At 42.4% G+C, this 19,739-nt stretch overlaps 1 protein-coding gene across 7 annotated transcripts in view; it reads left to right on the forward strand.

The window, feature by feature from the left end:
• The window catches only part of mark4b (MAP/microtubule affinity-regulating kinase 4b), a 66,380-nt gene that overhangs the window by 41,950 nt on the left and 4,691 nt on the right, over positions 1–19,739 (forward strand). For 2 of the 7 annotated variants that reach the window (XM_061718853.1, XM_061718852.1), the window contains exons 8-17: positions 98–334; positions 1,358–1,477; positions 2,567–2,666; positions 3,672–3,781; positions 4,582–4,771; positions 4,844–5,064; positions 5,647–5,750; positions 9,353–9,631; positions 11,671–11,753; positions 18,893–18,929. In XM_061718853.1, coding sequence (XP_061574837.1) covers positions 98–334; positions 1,358–1,477; positions 2,567–2,666; positions 3,672–3,781; positions 4,582–4,771; positions 4,844–5,064; positions 5,647–5,750; positions 9,353–9,631; positions 11,671–11,753; positions 18,893–18,929 — 1,481 coding nt within the window. Of the gene's footprint in view, positions 1–97; positions 335–1,357; positions 1,478–2,566; positions 2,667–3,671; positions 3,782–4,581; positions 4,772–4,843; positions 5,065–5,646; positions 5,751–9,352; positions 9,632–11,670; positions 11,754–18,884; positions 18,930–19,739 lie in introns of all 7 variants that reach the window. The other 5 variants (XM_061718856.1, XM_061718855.1, XM_061718858.1 and 2 more) reach the window with 5 other exon arrangements.

The raw sequence follows: 19,739 nt of genomic DNA on the forward strand, positions 1-19,739 counted from the left end.
AAACACAAGGTTTTACCAAAGATTGCACATTTAGACGTGATGAGCTCCTGCTGCGAGCTGCGTTTACGGGAGTAACCGACGTCTCTGCGTCCCGCAGGCGGAGAACCTGCTACTGGACGCCGACTCCAACATCAAAATAGCCGACTTCGGCTTCAGCAACGAGTTCACGGAGGGCAGCAAGCTGGACACGTTCTGCGGCTCGCCGCCCTACGCCGCGCCCGAGCTCTTCCAGGGGAAGAAGTACGACGGGCCGGAGGTGGACGTGTGGAGCCTGGGAGTCATCCTGTACACGCTGGTCAGCGGATCGCTGCCCTTCGACGGACAGAACCTGAAGGTGGGTGGACCAGGAAGGAAGGAAGGAAGGAAGGAAGGAAGGAAGGAAGGAAGGAAGGAAGGAAGGAAGGAAGGAAGGAAGGAAGGAAGGAAGGAAGGAAGGAAGGAAGGAAGGAAGGAAGGAAGGAAGGAAGGAAGGAAGGAAGGAAGGAAGGAAGGAAGGAAGGAAGGAAGGAAGGAAGGAAGGAAGGAAGGAAGGAAGGAAGGAAGGAAGGAAGGAAGGAAGGAAGGAAGGAAGGAAGGAAGGAAGGAAGGAAGGAAGGAAGGAAGGAAGGAAGGAAGGAAGGAAGGAAGGAAGGAAGGAAGGAAGGAAGGAAGGAAGGAAGGAAGGAAGGAAGGAAGGAAGGAAGGAAGGAAGGAAGGAAGGAAGGAAGGAAGGAAGGAAGGAAGGAAGGAAGGAAGGAAGGAAGGAAGGAAGGAAGGAAGGAAGGAAGAAGGGTGGAAGGAAGGGAAATAAGAAGGGTGGAAGGAAGGGAAATAAGAAGGGTGGAAGGAAGGGAAATAAGAAGGGTGGAAGGAAGGGAAATAAGAAGGGTGGAAGGAAGGGAAATAAGAAGGGTGGAAGGAAGGGAAATAAGAAGGGTGGAAGGAAGGGAAATAAGAAGGGTGGAAGGAAGGGAAATAAGAAGGGTGGAAGGAAGGGAAATAAGAAGGGTGGAAGGAAGGGAAATAAGAAGGGTGGAAGGAAGGGAAATAAGAAGGGTGGAAGGAAGGGAAATAAGAAGGGTGGAAGGAAGGGAAATAAGAAGGGTGGAAGGAAGGGAAATAAGAAGGGTGGAAGGAAGGGAGGAAGGGAAATAAGAAGGGTGGAAGGAAGGGAGGGAGAAAAGGAAGAAAGAAGGAAGGAAGGAAGGGAGGGAGAAAAGGAAGAAAGAAGGAAGGAAGGAAGGAAGGAGAGAAGAGGAGGAAAGAAGGAAAGAAGGAACGGGAGAATTAGGTCATTTTGACCCGAAGACAGTACAAGGTTAAAGGAGCAGTTCTTCATCACGTGACCGGCGGGTGTTTCTGTTTCTGTGGCGTTCAGGAGCTGCGGGAGCGAGTCCTGCGGGGGAAATACCGCGTGCCCTTCTACATGTCCACGGACTGCGAGGGAATCCTGCGCCGCTTCCTGGTCATGAACCCCGCTAAGCGCTGCTCGCTGGAGGTGAGGAGACTTTAGAGCAGAGATGAACACATTTACAGTCTGGTGTCATCGATGGTTCTCTTACATCATCAGCAAACAGATGTTTTTTTAAAGGTAGAAAACAAACTTCCGTGAGCAGAATCTTGATTTGATTTTGATATCTTTTATTTCAAATATAAGCACAAAAATAAATCAATAACATAAAAAAGAACAATAATAATCACTAAATAATAAATCAGAATCAGAAAGAAGTTTATTGCCAAGTAGTTTTTTAACACTCACAAGGAATTTGTTGTGGTGATTTGGTGCAATACAAAAGAACAAATAAAATTAAGGGAGATATAAAATATACCGGTAAAGTGAAAAGAGAGAATGTACAACATGTTGGTTTTAAAGTTTTAAAGTGCCAGAGTAATGAGTAAATGTACCATCGTAAACAAAGTAGACTCAAGCTGCCAGATGACCAGATTGTTGCAGACTGCGTAATAAGAAAGTCAAAAAAGTAGATAAACGTTAGCTAAAGTAATCATGCAGAGGAGACAAACATGTGTTAGGTGGTTGCTGTTTCGAGAAAGAGTTGTTTGCAAGTAGAAAGTATGTGAGGTTTCCAGAAATGTACGGTAGTTATTTCTGGACGGATCCGGTCAAGGACCAGACTTTAATCCAGAAGAAATGCGGCAGCTGACGGTAGGAAACTTTTTCAGAAACACCACTGTTCTTCATGGATGAGTGGACTAAAGTTCATCTGTAGTTGATATCAAAGACTTATTAGATGTTACGAGACGTGTTTAAGCCCAAGTCCTTATAAAATATGAGCTTAACGTCTTTAGATTGTTTGGTGGGTTTTATATGAAGTCATCTCTGCACAAAAGTGTCCAAAATGTTGCATTGTGTCCTTAACTAATGAATGAACGAGGTTCTTATGTTATATTTGTCCTATTTGTTTAACTTAATAAAATCTGATAATGTCTCAGGGATCTGGAAAGATTCTGGTGACGGAGTTCTGAGAAATCAAGAAACGATGAGCTTTCCCCGTCCAGCTTCACGCGCCTGTGATTTTCTTCGGTTTTGGTGTTTGTGATGTCATCGATGGTTGTTTTTCATCATCAGCAAATAATGAAAGACAAGTGGATCAACACAGGCTACGATGGCGAGGACCTGAAGCCCTACACGGAGCCGGGGGAGGACTTCCACGACACCAGCCGCATCGGTGAGACGCCTCCTTCCTTTAACCCGGCTGTAGCTTCTCTAATGGCACTTTTCCACTAGTACCTACTCAGCCCGGCTCGGTTTGGCGCTTTTCCACTAGGAGCCTAACGTGCCGAGTAGATATTTTTTCTGTAACTACTCTGCCGAGGTTCTAAGCGTCTGATTCGGGCTTTATCTGACATCATCACACTACAGGCCACCGATTGGTCGGGGGGTTGGAGTCAGACGTCTGAGTCAGTGAAAAAGGGACTCTGACGGCGGCTTCTTGTTCATTTTATTCAACTATCAATGGCAGCGCAAAAGTCTGTTTGGTGATCTAACTCTGAGGTGCAGATGTTCATAAACCTGGTGGCTGAGGAAAGAATTAAAAATGGATGTAGACGGGCGATAAGGAACAACCAGATCTACCAGGAGCTCTGTCACTTCATAGCTGCTCGCGGCTCCAGCTGACTTTTCAGCAGCGCCGAGACAAACAAACCAAATTATAAAGCTTTGCCGCTTGAAGCTTCTCTCACTCTCATTTTTTTACTTGATATCAAACACAAGCCACAGACCCAGCAGCACATATATCATCTCCTCCAGGTTCTACATCTTTAGTGTTGTTGTCCTCTTCGTTTAGATCACACAATCAAATACGTCACAGCGGCTTCGCTCCAACCTCCTACTTGCTGGCGCTGGATTGTAGTGGAAAAGGGAAAAAATAGTCTGATGTTGAAGCAACGGCGAGTTCGAGGTGTCGGTGTCAGAGATATCTGAGGCAGAGCCTCCACATGTGCAGCTCATCTGTATTTTGTCGGCGGCCCTGGACAAAGAACCCGAAGGAGACGAGTTCAAAGTCGTCTGCAGCTGTTGGCACCGACTTAAGCGGCTGACTTTGAACTGAACCTGGAACGACTTTCCTCCTTCCAACGAATCGGAGGAGTTTTGTTTATAAATGTGACCGAACGTTAAACTGTGACTAGTGCAGACGTGTAAACTCTGTTTTTGGTCATGTGACCCGTTGCAGATGTGATGGTGGGGATGGGCTTCGAGAGGCAGTCGGTCGTGGACTCGCTGGTCAAACACAAGTACGATGATGTCACTGCCACGTACCTGCTGCTGGGGCGCAAGAACGAGGTAGGTGCCGGACCCAGAACCCACCAGAACTCTGGTCCGGGCCTGTTTTCATCCTCTCTACTTGTGTGATTTGCAGAGGTGTCAAAAGTATTCACATTCATTACTCAGGTAGAAGTATAGATACTAGAGTTTAAAAATACTCCTGTAGAAGTTGAAGTATCAACTCAAGTTTTTTACTCAAGTAAAAGTATAAAAGTACTGGTTTCAAAACTACTTAAAGTATAAAAGTAAAAGTAATGTAAGGGGGAAAAAAGCCATTAAGGACAAAAGCCATTGAAAATGAATGCATCTTAGTATAATACAAATATATTAAAGAACCATATATGTGTACTATTGAGCATTAACATGTGTTTCAGAGAGCAGGAGATATGATGACTAGTTGCTTATAAGTATTGTAATGGTGCAAAAAGTCAAACTTCAGAGGCATGTTTTCATTTATCCTAACCTTTATTGGAATGTACATCCAAGTTTAGTTGCAGGAATCTGAGGGAACGGATGTAAGAACAAAACTGGACAAGAACATCTGAAACAACCACAACCAAATTCACTCTATCCGGATGGAGCAATTTAACTGGATAGTTTTTTTTTAAAGGCCAAAATGAAATAGAGTAACGAGCCTGTTTTTAAAATGTAAGGAGTAAAAAGTACAGATAAATGCGTGAAAATGTAAGGAGTAAAAGTAAAAAGTCGTCTGAAAAATAATTACTCCAGTGAAGTATAGATAACCAAAATTTCAAAAGTAAGGTAACGAAGTATTTGTACTTCGTTACTTGACACCTCTGGTGATTTGTGTCTCCCAGACGGAGGCGCCCGAGTCTCGGTCCGGCAGCAGCCTGAGTCTGGCCCGGGTCCGAACCGGCGGCATCTCTAACGGGACGAGCAAGCACTCCACCTCGTCCTCCTCCTCCAGCGGCCCGTCCTCCTCGTCGGGCCACAAGGCGCAGCGCAGCGCCTCCACGTACCACCGGCAGAGACGGCACTCCGACTTCTGTGAGTGAGGTTTCAACCAGCTCTCCCACCTTTTTATTTGCCGTTTCTAAAACTCTGTTTTGCCTTTTTGAGGCGGTCCAGCAGCGCCGGGGGCCGCGCACCCCAAGAGGAGCCCCAGCGGCGTCGGCGTGGCAACGGATGCTAAGGAGGAGCGGCTGTCCATCCGGAAGCCCAGCGGCGCCGTCGGGGGATCCCGCAGCATCCCCACCCCCTCCAGCCCCATGGTCAGCTCCGCCCACAACCCCAACAAGGCCGAGATCCCCGACCGACGCAAGGACGCCAGCTCCACCACGGTACGACCGGAGGGGGCGAGGTGGGGAGGGGGGGGTAACCCTGATGAGGTTCACGGTGAACGAGGGATCTGGAGCAGTCACGACTCTAAAGCTCTCACGGATGTTAGCGGGAACTTCTGAGGCATTGATGTGCCGTGACGGCCGCGGCGGCCACGCTTCTGACAGAACTGTGTTCAAAGAGTTTACTATGTGTGAAGAGATGGAGAGAGATTTCGTTTTGAAATAAGTCACAAGCAACTTTTGTAACGATGATGCTCGATTTGACTCTTTGATATGATTTGATATATCTTTTATTTCTAACATAAGCAAAAAAAAAATAATAAGACAACAGAACAATAAATCAATAACAAAAAAGAACAATAATATTCACAGAATAATAAACAAAGTACACGAGAATGAATAAATATACATTAATAGCAAATGTCTTAGAGAAGTAAAAAACGTAAGACTATTGTTTCCAGTTTGTTATTAAATATGAAATAAAAGAAAAAAGTTGACATAGTTAAAGGTTGCACAAATGAATAGTAATAATTTTCTGAATATAGATGGTTGTGGAGTTATTTACCCTGACTCTCTCCCCAGAACAACATCCCTGCCAGCGCCATGACTCGGAGGAACACGTACGTTTGCACGGACCGGTCCAACGCCGAGAGACACTCGCTGCTGCAGAACGGCAAAGAAAACAGGTGAGAGCAACTTCCCGAGTCCCGGGTTTCTCACGTTAAAGCATTCCAGATTCACGTGAAGCAAATGTGCACCATTCATGGCGGCGCAGATCAGACGTGCACGAGCGTGGAGTATCGATGGAGAGTGACGTCATCGCCTCAGTCAGTGCCGGGTCCAGTGTTGTGCATAAACGCGTTCATTGAACACGTTCATTTCTGCGAGAACGTTGAACTGAACGCAATATATTTGCAAATAAAGAACTTGAACGCGAACTTAATTCTGCAGATCACGAACTGGAGTTTCAGCTTCACTGTTTAGATCCAATTACGGAATACATTTCACCAGCGGGTGGCGCACACATTTAAAATACTCGACGATACACAATACACAACACATTACCCACAATGCAGTGCACACATTAGCAACAACGGGCACCAGCTCGCATGGCAACAGTGGTCCGAGCCCGGTGCAGTCTTTACATGACCAGTGAAGAGAGAGACGTTGCAGACGCAGCGTCAGCGAGCCGTCAGATGAATTTTACACATTGTCTCCCGAAGAGTCAGACGGTAAAAATCTAACCTTTCTGTGCAAATGATGACCCCCTGGCGTCTGCCTCAACTTTGAAACGTCATGTGGAGTTAAAGCATCTGTCCAGTGTGAGAAAATATCTGCAAGTCCTAACAATCAAAAAAGGTCATCAGGAAAGGCCAAACGACCCCAGTCCCACTGCTGCACCTTCAGGGGGTTGATTTACCAGCAACAGGTGGACAAACTGATAATGGACGACATTGTTGGAGATCTAAAGCCTCTGAGTAAAGTTGAAAAGCCACTAGGACAAAACATGATTGTATACAGTGAACAGTTTTAGGACAGGTGGCGTTTCATTCGTACTTCTCACCTAAAAATATTGAAATGAACTGAATTTGAACTAGTTTAAAATGAAAATGGTGAACTATGAACGTGAACTGTTCATTTTTAAACTATGTGAACTGAACTTTGAACTAGTTCATGAGAAGTATGAACTTGCACAACACTGGCCGAGTCTTACCAGAACTGATTTATTGTAAAAATGAACGCACTTTAAGTGTTTTCTGGGTTGTTGCGTCTGCAGGTCTGTTCAAGCCGCCTCCGGCTGACCTCAGAAAACACCGGCGACGTCGACTCGGAAGATACTGTACGTTCACACGGCCTGAACTTGAACTTAAGCCTCCCGTGAGGATTTGCTTCTAGTTTAGAAATGTTCCTGGTGACGGGAGACTGGTTTCAGAGCTGCAGAGCCGGAGAGCAAGTGGCCGAGCGTCTATTCAGGGGAAGAAGTAGAGCTCTAACTGCATGCGTGTGTGTGCATGTACGTGTGTGTGCATGTGTGCTCCCGGTCCCAGTGTGAACTGTCTGTTATGACAGATGGTTGTCTGCTTGTCAGTCTGAAAACATGGCATGCGTCATCTCTCTCCGTCTCTCTCTCCGTCTCTCTCTCCGTCTCACCTCCAACCCTCCGTCTCTTAGAGTCGGGGCCTGAAGGTTTCCACCGTCATCTGGTTTAAAATAAAAAGAGGTGAAATGAAATCTGCGAGGATGAAGCGGTGAACGTTTTCACGGGGAAACAGATCAGTACGATGGTTTCAGAAGATGCCACATGGAAGAGAGGAAAAACGACATCAGTAGTTGCTGTGGGCGGCGTGCTGCTGAGTCACGGCGCCGCGGGAGACGCTTTCATCCCTTTCATCCCTTTCAGTCACGCTGTGACTTTCTTTTCTCTCGGCGATAAACGATGTGTGTGTGTGTGTGTGTGTGTGTGTGTGTGTGTGTGTGTATATATATATATATATATATATATATATATATATATATATATATTTTTTTTTTTTTTATATATATATTTATGTATATATATATATATTGAATATATATATTTTTATTTATTTTTTGTATTTTTTTTGTATATATATATATATATATATATATATATATATATATATATATATATATATATATATATATATATATATATATATATATAAATAAATAGGAATAAAAAAATAAAATAGTGCTTAAATTTGTTACCAAGTCCTCCAATAGATAAAATATTCTCAAATTAAACAAAAATATAAAAAGTGTGTTTAAAACCTTGTTCTCAACAGCTGAGTGGTTACAGATCCGCCGCTATAAAAACACCAACGGCATTAGTTATAACTTTAGATCTGAATTACTGGTGGTTGGTGGTGGGAGGGAATGTGAATGGGCGTTGCGCCAGGCGGCTTGATGGCACCACCAGACGCACGGAAACATTGATTTTTCTTTTTAAACAATATTCACACACAATCGTAAACCAGGAAACTCCTCTTCCCTGAAAGTTTCTCCAACTTTTTTTACCTTTCGTTTTACTCTCCCCCCCAAATGAATTTTTTTCCCCCTGCAGAAAATCCTTTCTTTTATCCTGTCTTTTATTTTGTTGATAGTTTTAACAGTGATGTGTTGTTTGATGGTTGGTGGAGCAGATAGATTGAAAACATTGTGCAGCATTGACGTTAAACGATCTTGCTCTGCAGCGGGTGCTCGGCCAGCTCATCTAATGGTTCTGGCCCGCTTGATCCCGGTGTGTGGCTGTTATCTGGAGCGTTATGAAAGCGGCCCCGGGCCCCCGGCCAGCCGCAGAACAAGAGGGCGGGGGGGTGTTGGTGACGCCGTCGATGGGCCTGTGTGAAGAGAACATTTTGATTCGGGGGAAAAACACAACCCATGACGCCAGGAATTCTTGTAGTTATTGAGTTTTTCACGGTTCCGCCCGCCGTTATTCCTCCTAAACATAAGATTCGGTATCAGCTGATGCAAAAGTAGAGAAAATGCAGAATAATTGATCGTTGTGTGTTTATAGTAGCAGTGTAACGGTACACAAAACCACAGTTCCCGGTTCTAAGGTCACAGTTCAGTTCATTTTCGGTTCAATAAGGGGAAAAAAACTAAACATAAAATTGCTTTTCGTTTAATTTTCAACTTTTGCAAACAACGGTTACATTTTCTTATGAAAATAAAACATTAAAAAACACACACACACATATATATGTATATATGTGTATATATATATATATATATATATATATATATAAAATTTTGCACACCCACTTTTTTAGTTTTTTATTTGTTAAAAAAGTTAAAAATATTCCGATACATTTCGTTCCACTTCATGATTGTGTCCCACTTGTTGTTGATTCTTCACAAAAAAATTACAGTTTAATATCTTTATGTTTGAAGCCTGAAACTGTATATATATATATATATATATATATATATATAATTTTTATTTTTTTTTTTAATAAAAAAATGAATAGGAATAAAAAATAGTGCTTAAATCTATTACCAAGTCCTCCAATAAATAAAATATTCTCAAATTAAACAAAAATATAAAACGTGTGTTTAAAACCTTGTTTTCAACAGCTGAGTGGTTGCAGATCCGCCGCTATCATCAGCATTAGTTATAACTTTAGATCTGAACAAACTGGCAAACGCCTGTTTAGAGGCCAAAGGTTGCGGCAGCGTTGACGCGGTGCTGGTTTCTTTGTTTCAAATGTTTTTTATTTTGTGTGTTTCATCTTGTTTGTCGTGTGTGTCCTCTCCTCTCCAGCACCTTGTCCCACCGCCTGCCGCCCGCCTCGCCCTCCACCCACAGCATCGCCGGCGCCTCCGGCTCCTCCTCCTCCTCGTCCACGCCTTCGTCCCGCCTCTCCAGGGGCTCCACGGTGAGGAGCACCTTCCACGGGGGGCAGCTCCGGGACCGCCGGCCTACCTCCCACGCCCCCCCGGCCTCCCCCACGCTGTCCCACGACGCCAGCCCGCTGCCTCACGCCCGCACCCGGCCCACCAGCAACCTCCTGAGCAAGATCACCTCCAAGCTGACCCGCAGGTAAGACGAGACGCCGGGTAGCGACTCACCTGGGAGAGAGAACCGCTGGGACCAATAGAGAAGCTTCTAGACGACCTCAGACCTCACAGGCATTTCATCAGAGATAATCAGCTGCCGGCAGATTGCTATTAACCTGAAGACCATCCAGCTAACGTTGCTGCCTCTCCCTTAACCAGCACTAACCAGCCTTCTTGATTTATGACCGAGCTTCAAGTCTTTCCCTCCTCCAGGTCAGACCTGGATCTAACGGCCACTTAACAACACAAACGTCTGTTTAACTTCTGCTCCCCTGATTTACTCCTGCTTTTAAAACTTCATATGAGATTTTTGAAGGGATATGATGTTAAAGATGTCAGAGCTTAATAGGAAACAAAACATTTAATTACCATATTTTGCAGACGAGCCGCAATATTAATGAACGGGTCCGTTTTCATTCATAAGGCGCACGATAAAACATATACAAAGCAAAAAATATTCCACTCGTTCACAATAACTCTGAATATTGTTCAGTTGTAACTAAAACTGAAAGATACTTTCCCATTTAAAATAATTCGTCTTCCAATAATCCACCAATAAAAAGTGGAGGAGGTAAACGTCCTGTTGTCTGATTGGTTCATCGTTGCCAGCGATAGCAGACACCTGAAGTTGGTGTGAGGTTGGAACAACGTTGTATTCCAACATTTGATTATAATTGATTATGATACAGATTTGAAAACTGGGTTTACACTAAAAACGTTGGCTTGACTATGTGTTGGATGATGGTTTCTTTCCAGCGCTACATTATCTAACGTTGTCTTACGGTGCAACCCGTATCCAACCAGGGACCGACTTTAATGTTTCTGAACGGTCCGACCATCAATCGTCGCTACCGAAGTCACTAAAACATTTTGACAGATTTCTGAGCTCAGTGTTCTTCATAAAACTGGTTCCAGGTCAGTAACACAACAAAATTAATACATGAGGCCCCTAAATTATAGGGTGCACTGGCGATTTTTGAGAAAAATTAAGGATTTTAAGTGCTTTTGTTTGAGATCTGGGTATGCTTAAAGACATTTCTAATATTATAAACACAGTTTTTAAAGATGTACAGGACTGTCTCAGAAAATTCGAATATTGTGATATAAAAAAAAAAAAAAAAAGAAAAAAAGTCATACATTCTGGATTCATTACAAATCAACTGAAATATTGCAAGCCTTTTATTATTTTAATATTGCTAATTATGGCTTACAGTTTAAGATTAAGATTCCCAGAATATTCAAATTTTTTGAGATAGGATATTTGAGTTTTCTTAAGCTGTAAAGCCATGATCAGCAATATTAAAATAATAAAAGGCTTGCAATATTTCAGTTGATTTGTAATGAATCCAGAATGTATGACATTTTTGTTTTTGTAATTGCATTACAGAAAATCACAATATTCTAATTTTCTGAGACAGTCCTGTATATAATGGTCTTAAGTCCAGGTCATCATCGTCAGGCAATCCGTCCTGCTTCAGTTCTCTCTTCATCAATAACAATGTAGTCGTTTGAGATTCATCAGGATAAGTCCCCCCCAGTAAAAATCCAAATTTACCCTCGTCAACGTGTCTATAAGATGTTTTTTCGAGCTAAAAGACGTATCATGATCAAAACAAGTCCAAACTGTACCGTTCAGCAGGTTTTAGGATTTTTTCTTAGCAACATTAACTAAAATAGATAAAACAAGCGAACCCTTTAGGACCCAGGTCTGGCGCTCTGACGGACTAACGCCGTCTTTAACGGTCTGTTATTGTTTGTTGCTTATTGTTGCTTTGTCTGTTTGTTTGTTTTTCTGACCTTTAACGACGTTATCTCAGCAGTCACCTGCCAGTTTCCTGTCCTCCTCTCTCCAGAGTTACAGTCCGTTCTGTCCTGAGTTGTTCTCCGACTGTTCCTCCTCCTCTCCGCCGCTCTGGTTGTCGTCACTTTCACTTGCTTTTTTTTGTCTCTCTGACTCTAATTTTCCTTTTTTTCCCATTCTTCTCATCCTCTCTGGACCTCCTCCTCCCTCTTTCCTCCCAGGGTCACTCTTGACCCGTCTAAACGTCAGAGCTCAAACAAGTCCATGTCGGGCTGCACCCTCCCTCAGGGGACAAAAACAGTTAGTAAGTCTTCCTTTCCCATGTTTTCTGGCTGCACTTGTCTGTCTGAGCGTCTGTGTCCCCCCCGCCAGCGCCGCGTCACCCGCTCCCCTCCATCAGCCGTCTGCTGCAGGTTGGAGTTTGTTTGTACAAACGTGTCTGAGGCAGATCTGCTCTACGGGACGTCACTTGTGACGTCTAAATCTAAATATATATAAATGTATATGTTTATATATATATATTTATATATAGTTTGCAAAACCGTAGTTTGCAAAGGTGGAAAATGAAACGAAAAGCAATTTTTATGTTGTTTTTTTTTCCCCTTACTGAACTGAAAATGAATAGGTTTTCTTTCTTTCTTTCTTTTCCTTTTTTCCTCTTTCTTTCCTTTTTTCTTTCTTTCTTTCTATGTATCTATCCATCTTTCCTTTTTTTTCTTTCTTTCCCTTTCCCTCCCTCCCCTCTTCTCTTTGAGGAGTTTAATTCTGCTCGTGACCAAAATCCTCATCCGCCACATCTGAACCAGAATTCTTATAAAATGACTGTTTTAACTGTGGATTATAAACTTTAAAGTCTAAGGGCCAATCCCAATACACCCCCTACTTTCTACCACTAGCCCTAAAAATAGGTAGGGCCCTTGTAAATTTCCCTAGGGATTGGGACAGCACTTGCTATGTCACTGCGTGGTCACGTAAGCGACTGCGTAGTTACGTTTGCACATATGTCACACCATATCAGGAAGCCCAGAGCTAAAAAAAAAAGTTTTAATTACCGCTGTAGCGCTGTTAATATGCCACTTTATTAAGTTTTAATATTTTTTCAGGCGTAAAAGTAACCGTTAAGATCCCCAACCTGGGCTCATTTTATCCAAAAAACGCCTGTTAAGAAATTTGCTCCGATGTTTTCGGGATGAGAACAGCCTGCTGGCTCGGGAGCTGATTTATGGTCCGCGTTAAATCGACGCAGAGCCTACGGCGTAGGTTACGTGGCGACGCGCACCGTACGCAGCGCGTCAAGGCGTAACCTACGCCGTAGGCTCTGCGTTGGTGTAACGCGAAACCATAAATCAGCCTTTGTTCTGGCGAGACCTGAAAAAAACGAGCAAGCGAGTGATTATATACATTCACTGAGTGAATATTATGAAAGTAAAATATATATTTCTCGCTAGAAATGTAATCAAAACGCATTTTTATGCAGAAACTAACTCAAAATATTGATTTTATTCACTAAAAAATAAGAATGTTTTTTGTTTGATTCAGTCTGAAAATGATGACGTAAAGCATTCTGGGAAATTTCTCTAGCCCTCGGTCAGCTAGTGAGCATCTGAAAACCCTCGCTCTGAAGGGCTAGATTGATAACCACTAGCCCTTGTTTGAGCCACTCCCCCTAGGTGCAAAGAGGAATTGGGACACCACTAGCCTCACGGGAACGCGCAAAATTTAGGGGTAGTGCTGAAAAGTAGGGGTAGTATTGGGACTGGCCCTTAATTTGGAAAGTTAAGCCGAATCATTTATTGGATATTCATGATTTTTCATCCCACATTAAGTTGTTTTTTTATGTTTGATGTCGGGGTGAAAAATCCAACATTCAAAAGCAGCTCTTTTACTATTTTGGAGAATGATCGGGATAAAAGGGTAAAACACCAGAGACGTTTCAGCGCCGTGACCTGCAGGACCTGCAGGACCTGGAGCTTTCTCCTGTAAAGCAGATCTAGTTTGTATTTCCTAAACTCTGATCAGCAGCTGCCTGTGTCTGTCTGTCTGTCTGTCTGTCTGTCTGTCTGTCTGTCTGTCTGTCTGTCTGTCTGTCTGTCTGTCTGTCTGTCTGTCTGTCTGTCTGTCTGTCAGCTTGATGCTGTAGCTCCATCAGAAGCTGTAAGTGATGCAGATCAACGTCACGCAACAGGAAGTGTTCATGTCTCATGTCCTTAGAAGTAGACGTGCGTGCGTGTGTGTGTGTGTGTGTGCGTGTGTGCGTGCGTGCGTGCGCGCGTGTGTGTGCGTGCGTGCGTGCAATGCCAGCTTATTTCAACTCTACTGGTTCAGTTAATGTAATAAGCAGCATGTGTCAGTCATGCTGCTTGAAGATCAAAATAGGGGGAGAGCTGGCTGACAGGAGGGGGGAGGGGCTAATTTAATGGCGTTTTCGCTGCAAGAGCAGGTAGGAGGTAAATGATGAGGCGGCTTCAAGGTGAAAGGAGTGATCGTGATCAACATCAGCAGCTGCAGATGTCAGGCTCGTTACCGGGTCGGTTTTAGGTTCTAGCACCGATCTGGGGCCAGATTCACTAATATGTTCTTAAGAACGATCTTAAGAACTTTCTTATGAACTTCTTAATTTTAGATCTTAAGACATTTCTTAAGTGCAATTCCTCAATATTTTCTTAAGAACCGTCTTAAGAACTGTCATTTCTTAAGAATTTCTTATTTTTCCTACTTAAGAACTTCTTAAAATATGGCTGTATCCGAAATGGCATACTAAGCACTACATGCTACATACTGCATCAGTATGTACTGTATACTGCATACTAAATGAAGGATTCAGTACGCCTGTACATCAGAGCCGTCACAATTTTAATAAATGTATTAAAATGAACATATCAGTCTATTGAATTTCATTTTATTTTATTAAGCTACATATGTTTGGCCTTTTATTTAGTGCACCTCTACGTACTTGGTATACAAAATTATATATATTATTCATTTCATTCAGGCTTACCTTTTCACAGAAGAAATTTTAAGACAGGTTGTCTTAAAGTTAAGAAAAAAGTCAAGAACAAATTTGAGAACTTTTATTTCAAGAATACCATTTATTCTTAAGTTTTTTCTTAAGAAGAAAGTTGAGAAAATACTTAAGAACTTTTTTGGAGAATATGACTTCTTCTCTTTTTTCTTCTTAAGACTGAACTTAAGAAAAAAAATGACATTTAAGAAGATTTTTTTTCTTAAGAATGTTTTGTGAATCCGGCCCCTGGTTGATATCTGGCCAAAACTAACTTTTCTATGCGTCCAGCGGATCTAACATGGTAAACGGTACAGCTTTTCAAAAATTATGGCGCAAAGTCATATCATTTATGGTACTAATCTAAAACACACCGCATGCTTGAAAATGAGAGGAATCCTTCCCAGAAGTCAAACCAGTCAAACAAACCCTCTAAATATCCCACATGTGAGGTTTTCTTGGTGTCAGAGCTTCAAGTTATAACAGATAATATTTACAGCTCATCCTGGTAAGTAAGCCGAGAGAGTACCTCCGGGTTTTTCATGTTTTTTAATAGTGAAAAACTGATTAAAAGCAATAAAAAAACGGGTCCAGCTCCTAAATAACCTTTATTTGGCGAAGTCCGGCCCGCAGGAACCTGATCGTGGGCGGGTGAATAGATCGGTGTTGGATCCCTGCAGCTTTGAACGCGTGACTTTCGGTCCACGGCATATGTCTGAGGCCTTGGCGTCTCGGCGTTCAACAGTCGTCCCGCTTCACTGACCTGGCATCGCTGCTGTTTTAATCAGGATTAGTGATGTAACCGGGATTTATCCTTCTCTTAAACGGGGATCTTGAACAGCTCGTCTCTAAGATGCACGATGATCGTCCTGTTACACTGCTCTCAGCTGCTCCCAGCTGCTCATCCGCCTCGCTGCTCTTCTCCTTTATCGCTTTGGCCTCCTGTCTTTTTATGGTTTTCTTTCTTTATATTACTTACACGCCCCACCTCCTGTCAATGCTAACCCCTCCAGGATTAGTAGTTTCTGTGGTTTGTGATGGTTGTTGAGCACTGAACTCAAATATATCACCTGGACAGAGGTGTCAAGTAACGAAGTACAAATACTTCGTTGCCTTACTTAAGTAGAATTTTAGGTTATCTATACTTCACTGGAGTAATTATTTTTCAGACGACTTTTTACTTTTACTCCTTACATTTTCACGCAATTATCTGTACTTTTTACTCCTTAAATTTAAAAAACAGCCTTGTTACTCTATTTCATTTCGGCCTTTAAAAAAAAAACTATCCAGTTAAATTGCTCCATCCGGATAGAGTGAATTTGGTTGTGGTTGTTTCAGATGTTCTTGTCCAGTTTTGTTCTTACATCCGTTGACCTCAGATTCCTGCAACTAAACTTGGATGTACATTCCAATAAAGGTTAGGATAAATGATAACATGCCTCTGAAGTTTGACTTTTTGCACCATTACAATACTTATAGGCAACTAGTCATCATATCTTCTGCTCTCTGAAACACATGTTGATGCTCAATAGTACACATATATGGTTCTTTAATATATTTGCATTATACTAAGATGCATTCATTTTCAATGGCTTTTGTCCTTAATGGCTTTTTCCCCCTTACATTACTTTTACTTTTATACTTTAAGTAGTTTTGAAACCAGTACTTTTATACTTTTACTTGAGTAAAAAACTTGAGTTGATACTTCAACTTCTACAGGAGTATTTTTAAACTCTAGTATGTATACTTCTACCTGAGTAATGAATGTGAATACTTTTGACACTTCTGCACCTGGATAAGGTGTAAGAGTTTCATTTTGGTTTGTGGAAAGTTTATAAACTTGTCCCTCGTGGCGTCGTGTAGGAAGCAACTCTACGATGCTATTTGCATTTGATCGCTGCACAACCGGAGCCAGAGCCTGGTTTATTTGTTTTGGGGAGTTGTTGGATGCTGCCGGGGCTTTTGTGGCCGAACTTCTCGGCTTGGTTGCGACTTTGCTTTTTGCAGATGATGCACTCCTGTTAGCTTCATGGAAGGACGTCTCCAGCTCCAGTGAAGCAGCTGGGATGAGGATTGGTCCTCTAAATCAGAGGCGATAGTCCTCAGTTAAAATTCATTAGATGGTGGAGTTATAGTATGTTGGTGTCTTGTGACCAGTCGTAAAAAAGAAAAAGAAGACATTGGAAATATAAACCGCTAAACTGAGCGTCCTTCCCAGACTGGCAGGCCTCACCAAAGTCCAAGTGCTTGTGGCGTGTTTTCAAATATGATCCAGACGTTTGGAGGAGTAGGTGTTTGGAGGAGGTGTCTCACTGAGGAGGGCTAAGGATAGGCCTGCCCGAGAGATTATAGCTTTCTTTTTGGCATGGGGATGGGGGGGATGGAGTCTAATCAGATCAAAATGCTTTGGATTGTTTTGTTTTTCTTTTTGTTTTTCCCCTAAGGTAGTGCTGAACGTTGATGTGTTCTCGGCATCTGCACCAGTTGCTGAGGAAAATGCAAAAGTTTTCACTTTCTGGTTTTAATCGAGCACAATTACATCAATTACAATGAATCTTTAATAAAATGAATTACAATGAAAAAAATAACATAATTTAAAGATTATTAACAGTATGATGCTGTTAAGAATAATACTTTCTAATAGCTAACAGTCTGAGAATTAGTATTTTTGGTTGAACAGGAATTCCTCTCCATGTATTCATTAAAGGTATTGTGACATCATTTTTAACATGCTTTAACACTATTAAAAGTCTTGGGCAACATCCCTCAAATGTGTCTAAAAGAGTGTAACAAGAAAAACTTCACTCTAGTAATCTTTTCCTGGCTTTTTATTACAGTGTTTTTTTGCGCCGTGAAAAATGCTTCCTTTCCCCCCTTTCCTGTCAATCATTGCTCCGCTCCTCCTCCAAACCTCCTCCTCCTCCAGCCATACGCTCACAGCGGCGTCGGAGCGACAGGCGAAGCATGCACGGAAAAGCAGGAGGGCGAACCACAGCAAACAATCATAAAAATAAAGGCATGCAAGCAGCACTGTCCCCTTATCTTAAGTCCAGTCAGTGGCCGCGGGTCTTCTTAGCAGTTTTCCTCCGGTGATTAGAACAAAAGAGGCGTGTTAAGCCTCATTTATGGTTCCGCGTTAAATCGACGCAGAGCCTACGCCGTAGGGTTCAGCGTCGGTGTAACGCGGAACCATAAAATCAGCCTTTATGGTGCGCTGAAGAGGAGCGGAGGCAGGGAGCTGGGTGGAGGGGGCGGTGATTTAGCGGGTCGTTACGTAACGATCCGCCACCAAACCACATGCGCCGTTTTTGCATAGTTATGCGGAAAATCCCAGAAAGCACACAATACACTCAATGTTAAAAGTTCGTTGTTTTTTGGGTGTAATTGATGTCAAGACACCCAACAAAACACAAAAAATCAAGAAAAATTGGTTTTTCATGTCACAATCCCTTTAATAAATCCTCTGAGGTTGAAGATGGAGATGATTTACCTTGAAGAGCCTCAGTCTAAACGTTTTTAGTTTAGTTTTTAAGCCATTGCACTCCTACAGCTTCTCGAGTTGAAGCATAGTCGTATTACAACGTTCATTTTAATTTTAGAGGAAAAGGAAACCCTTACATGTTTTCCAGCGGGACACGTGTTGCCAGGTTGGGGGAAATGAAAGCGCAGCAGCGGCCCCTGGCGGCGGCGAGGGGGAAGTGCAGGCTGCGGGGGGATGACGTGGTGAAATTCTTCCTCGTGTCTCTGAAATGTTGCCTGTCAGTGCAGCATCTGTAGTGGATGGATTAGTGTACTGAGGGGTTTTTAAAGCTAAATTGTGAATGATTTCCAGAAATAGTCTCTTTACTAAAGTAAAACACAGAAGTGGGATTTCACACATGTAATAGTCACGTCAGATGATTTCAAGCCGCTGGTGTGTGTATTTGTATATTTCAGTGTCTTAAACTTTTATTAACCACTAATAGTGGGGGTTTTTTTCTTTATTTAAATGCGTTCATGGTTATTGTTTCATTTACAGTTTTACTCTTTTCAAAAGCAAAAATCTGTGAAATTTATTCAAAAGCATTTTGAGATGAAACCGACTTCATAGGATCTTTGTAGTTTTTAATCTCACTAATTTGTGTTTCCCCGACATTTAGATGTGTGTTTGTGCAAGTCACCTCTGCAACACATTATTATCATTACAGTGTCCCATAAACCCGCCCCTCTGCATTTTGACTCCCCTCTCACTTGTCTTGTGCGGCCTCCGTGTTTGGTTGTTTCACATCCACCCGGTGTGTCAGTGTAGTGGGGGGTGACCACCCATCTGACGATGTTACTCGTGTTCTGTGTTGTCTGGGTCAGGGCCGAGGGGAGGGGATGTTTTGGGGGGGGGGGGCAGAAATGCAGTTGGCCGATTGATTTCTAACAGATGCATTTTTTCTTCTTCTTGAGGGTCACAGACGAATCTGAGAGAATCAGCAGATCTCCGGTCACAAGGTGAGTCCACGTTTACACATTTACACTCAAAATTGGGCGTAGTTTGTTTTTTCTTTACCCCTTAAGCTTGTATTTCAAGGGCGGTAAGGTTGGAGATGAAGTCGGTCTCACTGACGACGAGTCAGTCTGTAATAAACCTCAAGTTTAACACAGTCATTGACCAGAGAAAGGCTTCAGTAAGAAAGGAAGCTTTCATATAAAAGATAATAACATGATGGATGGATGGATGGATATGTAGATGGATGGATAGATGGATAGATAGATAGATAGATAGATAGATAGATAGATAGATAGATAGATAGATAGATAGATAGATAGATAGATAGATGTTTATTTGCCATTTGTACATTTGTTAAAGTACATAGGAATTCTTGTGCAGAGTAAACATTTAAAAACTAAAACAGGAGACCTTCTGGAAGGACGTAGGAACAATAATTTCAGATACACTGGGTTTTAGTATCAGCTCAACCTTCACATCCCTCTATTTTGGTCTTTTTCCTCACGGACTGAATAAGGAAGACACTTATCTATTGAAGATCTTGCTGGCAGCAAGTAAAAAGGCCATTACAAAATGTTGGCCCCAAAAAAACAGTCCTACTGTTGATCTCTTTATTAATATTGTTAAACAACTACTTCTCTTAGAGCAGATGACCTATTCCATATGACTCCAAAAAGAACTGGGAGAAAATCGGTGGGCAAAATGGTGTATTTATTTAGCCGATGAGACAGGCACCTCATAAATGTTCTGTGTGACATTACACTGTGAAGTTGTTAAAGTTGACTTGAGTTACTAATCATCCCATGACCTCA

This window comes from Cololabis saira, chromosome 4 (assembly GCF_033807715.1).
Source record: "Cololabis saira isolate AMF1-May2022 chromosome 4, fColSai1.1, whole genome shotgun sequence".
NCBI classification, from domain to species: Eukaryota; Metazoa; Chordata; class Actinopteri; order Beloniformes; family Belonidae; genus Cololabis; species Cololabis saira.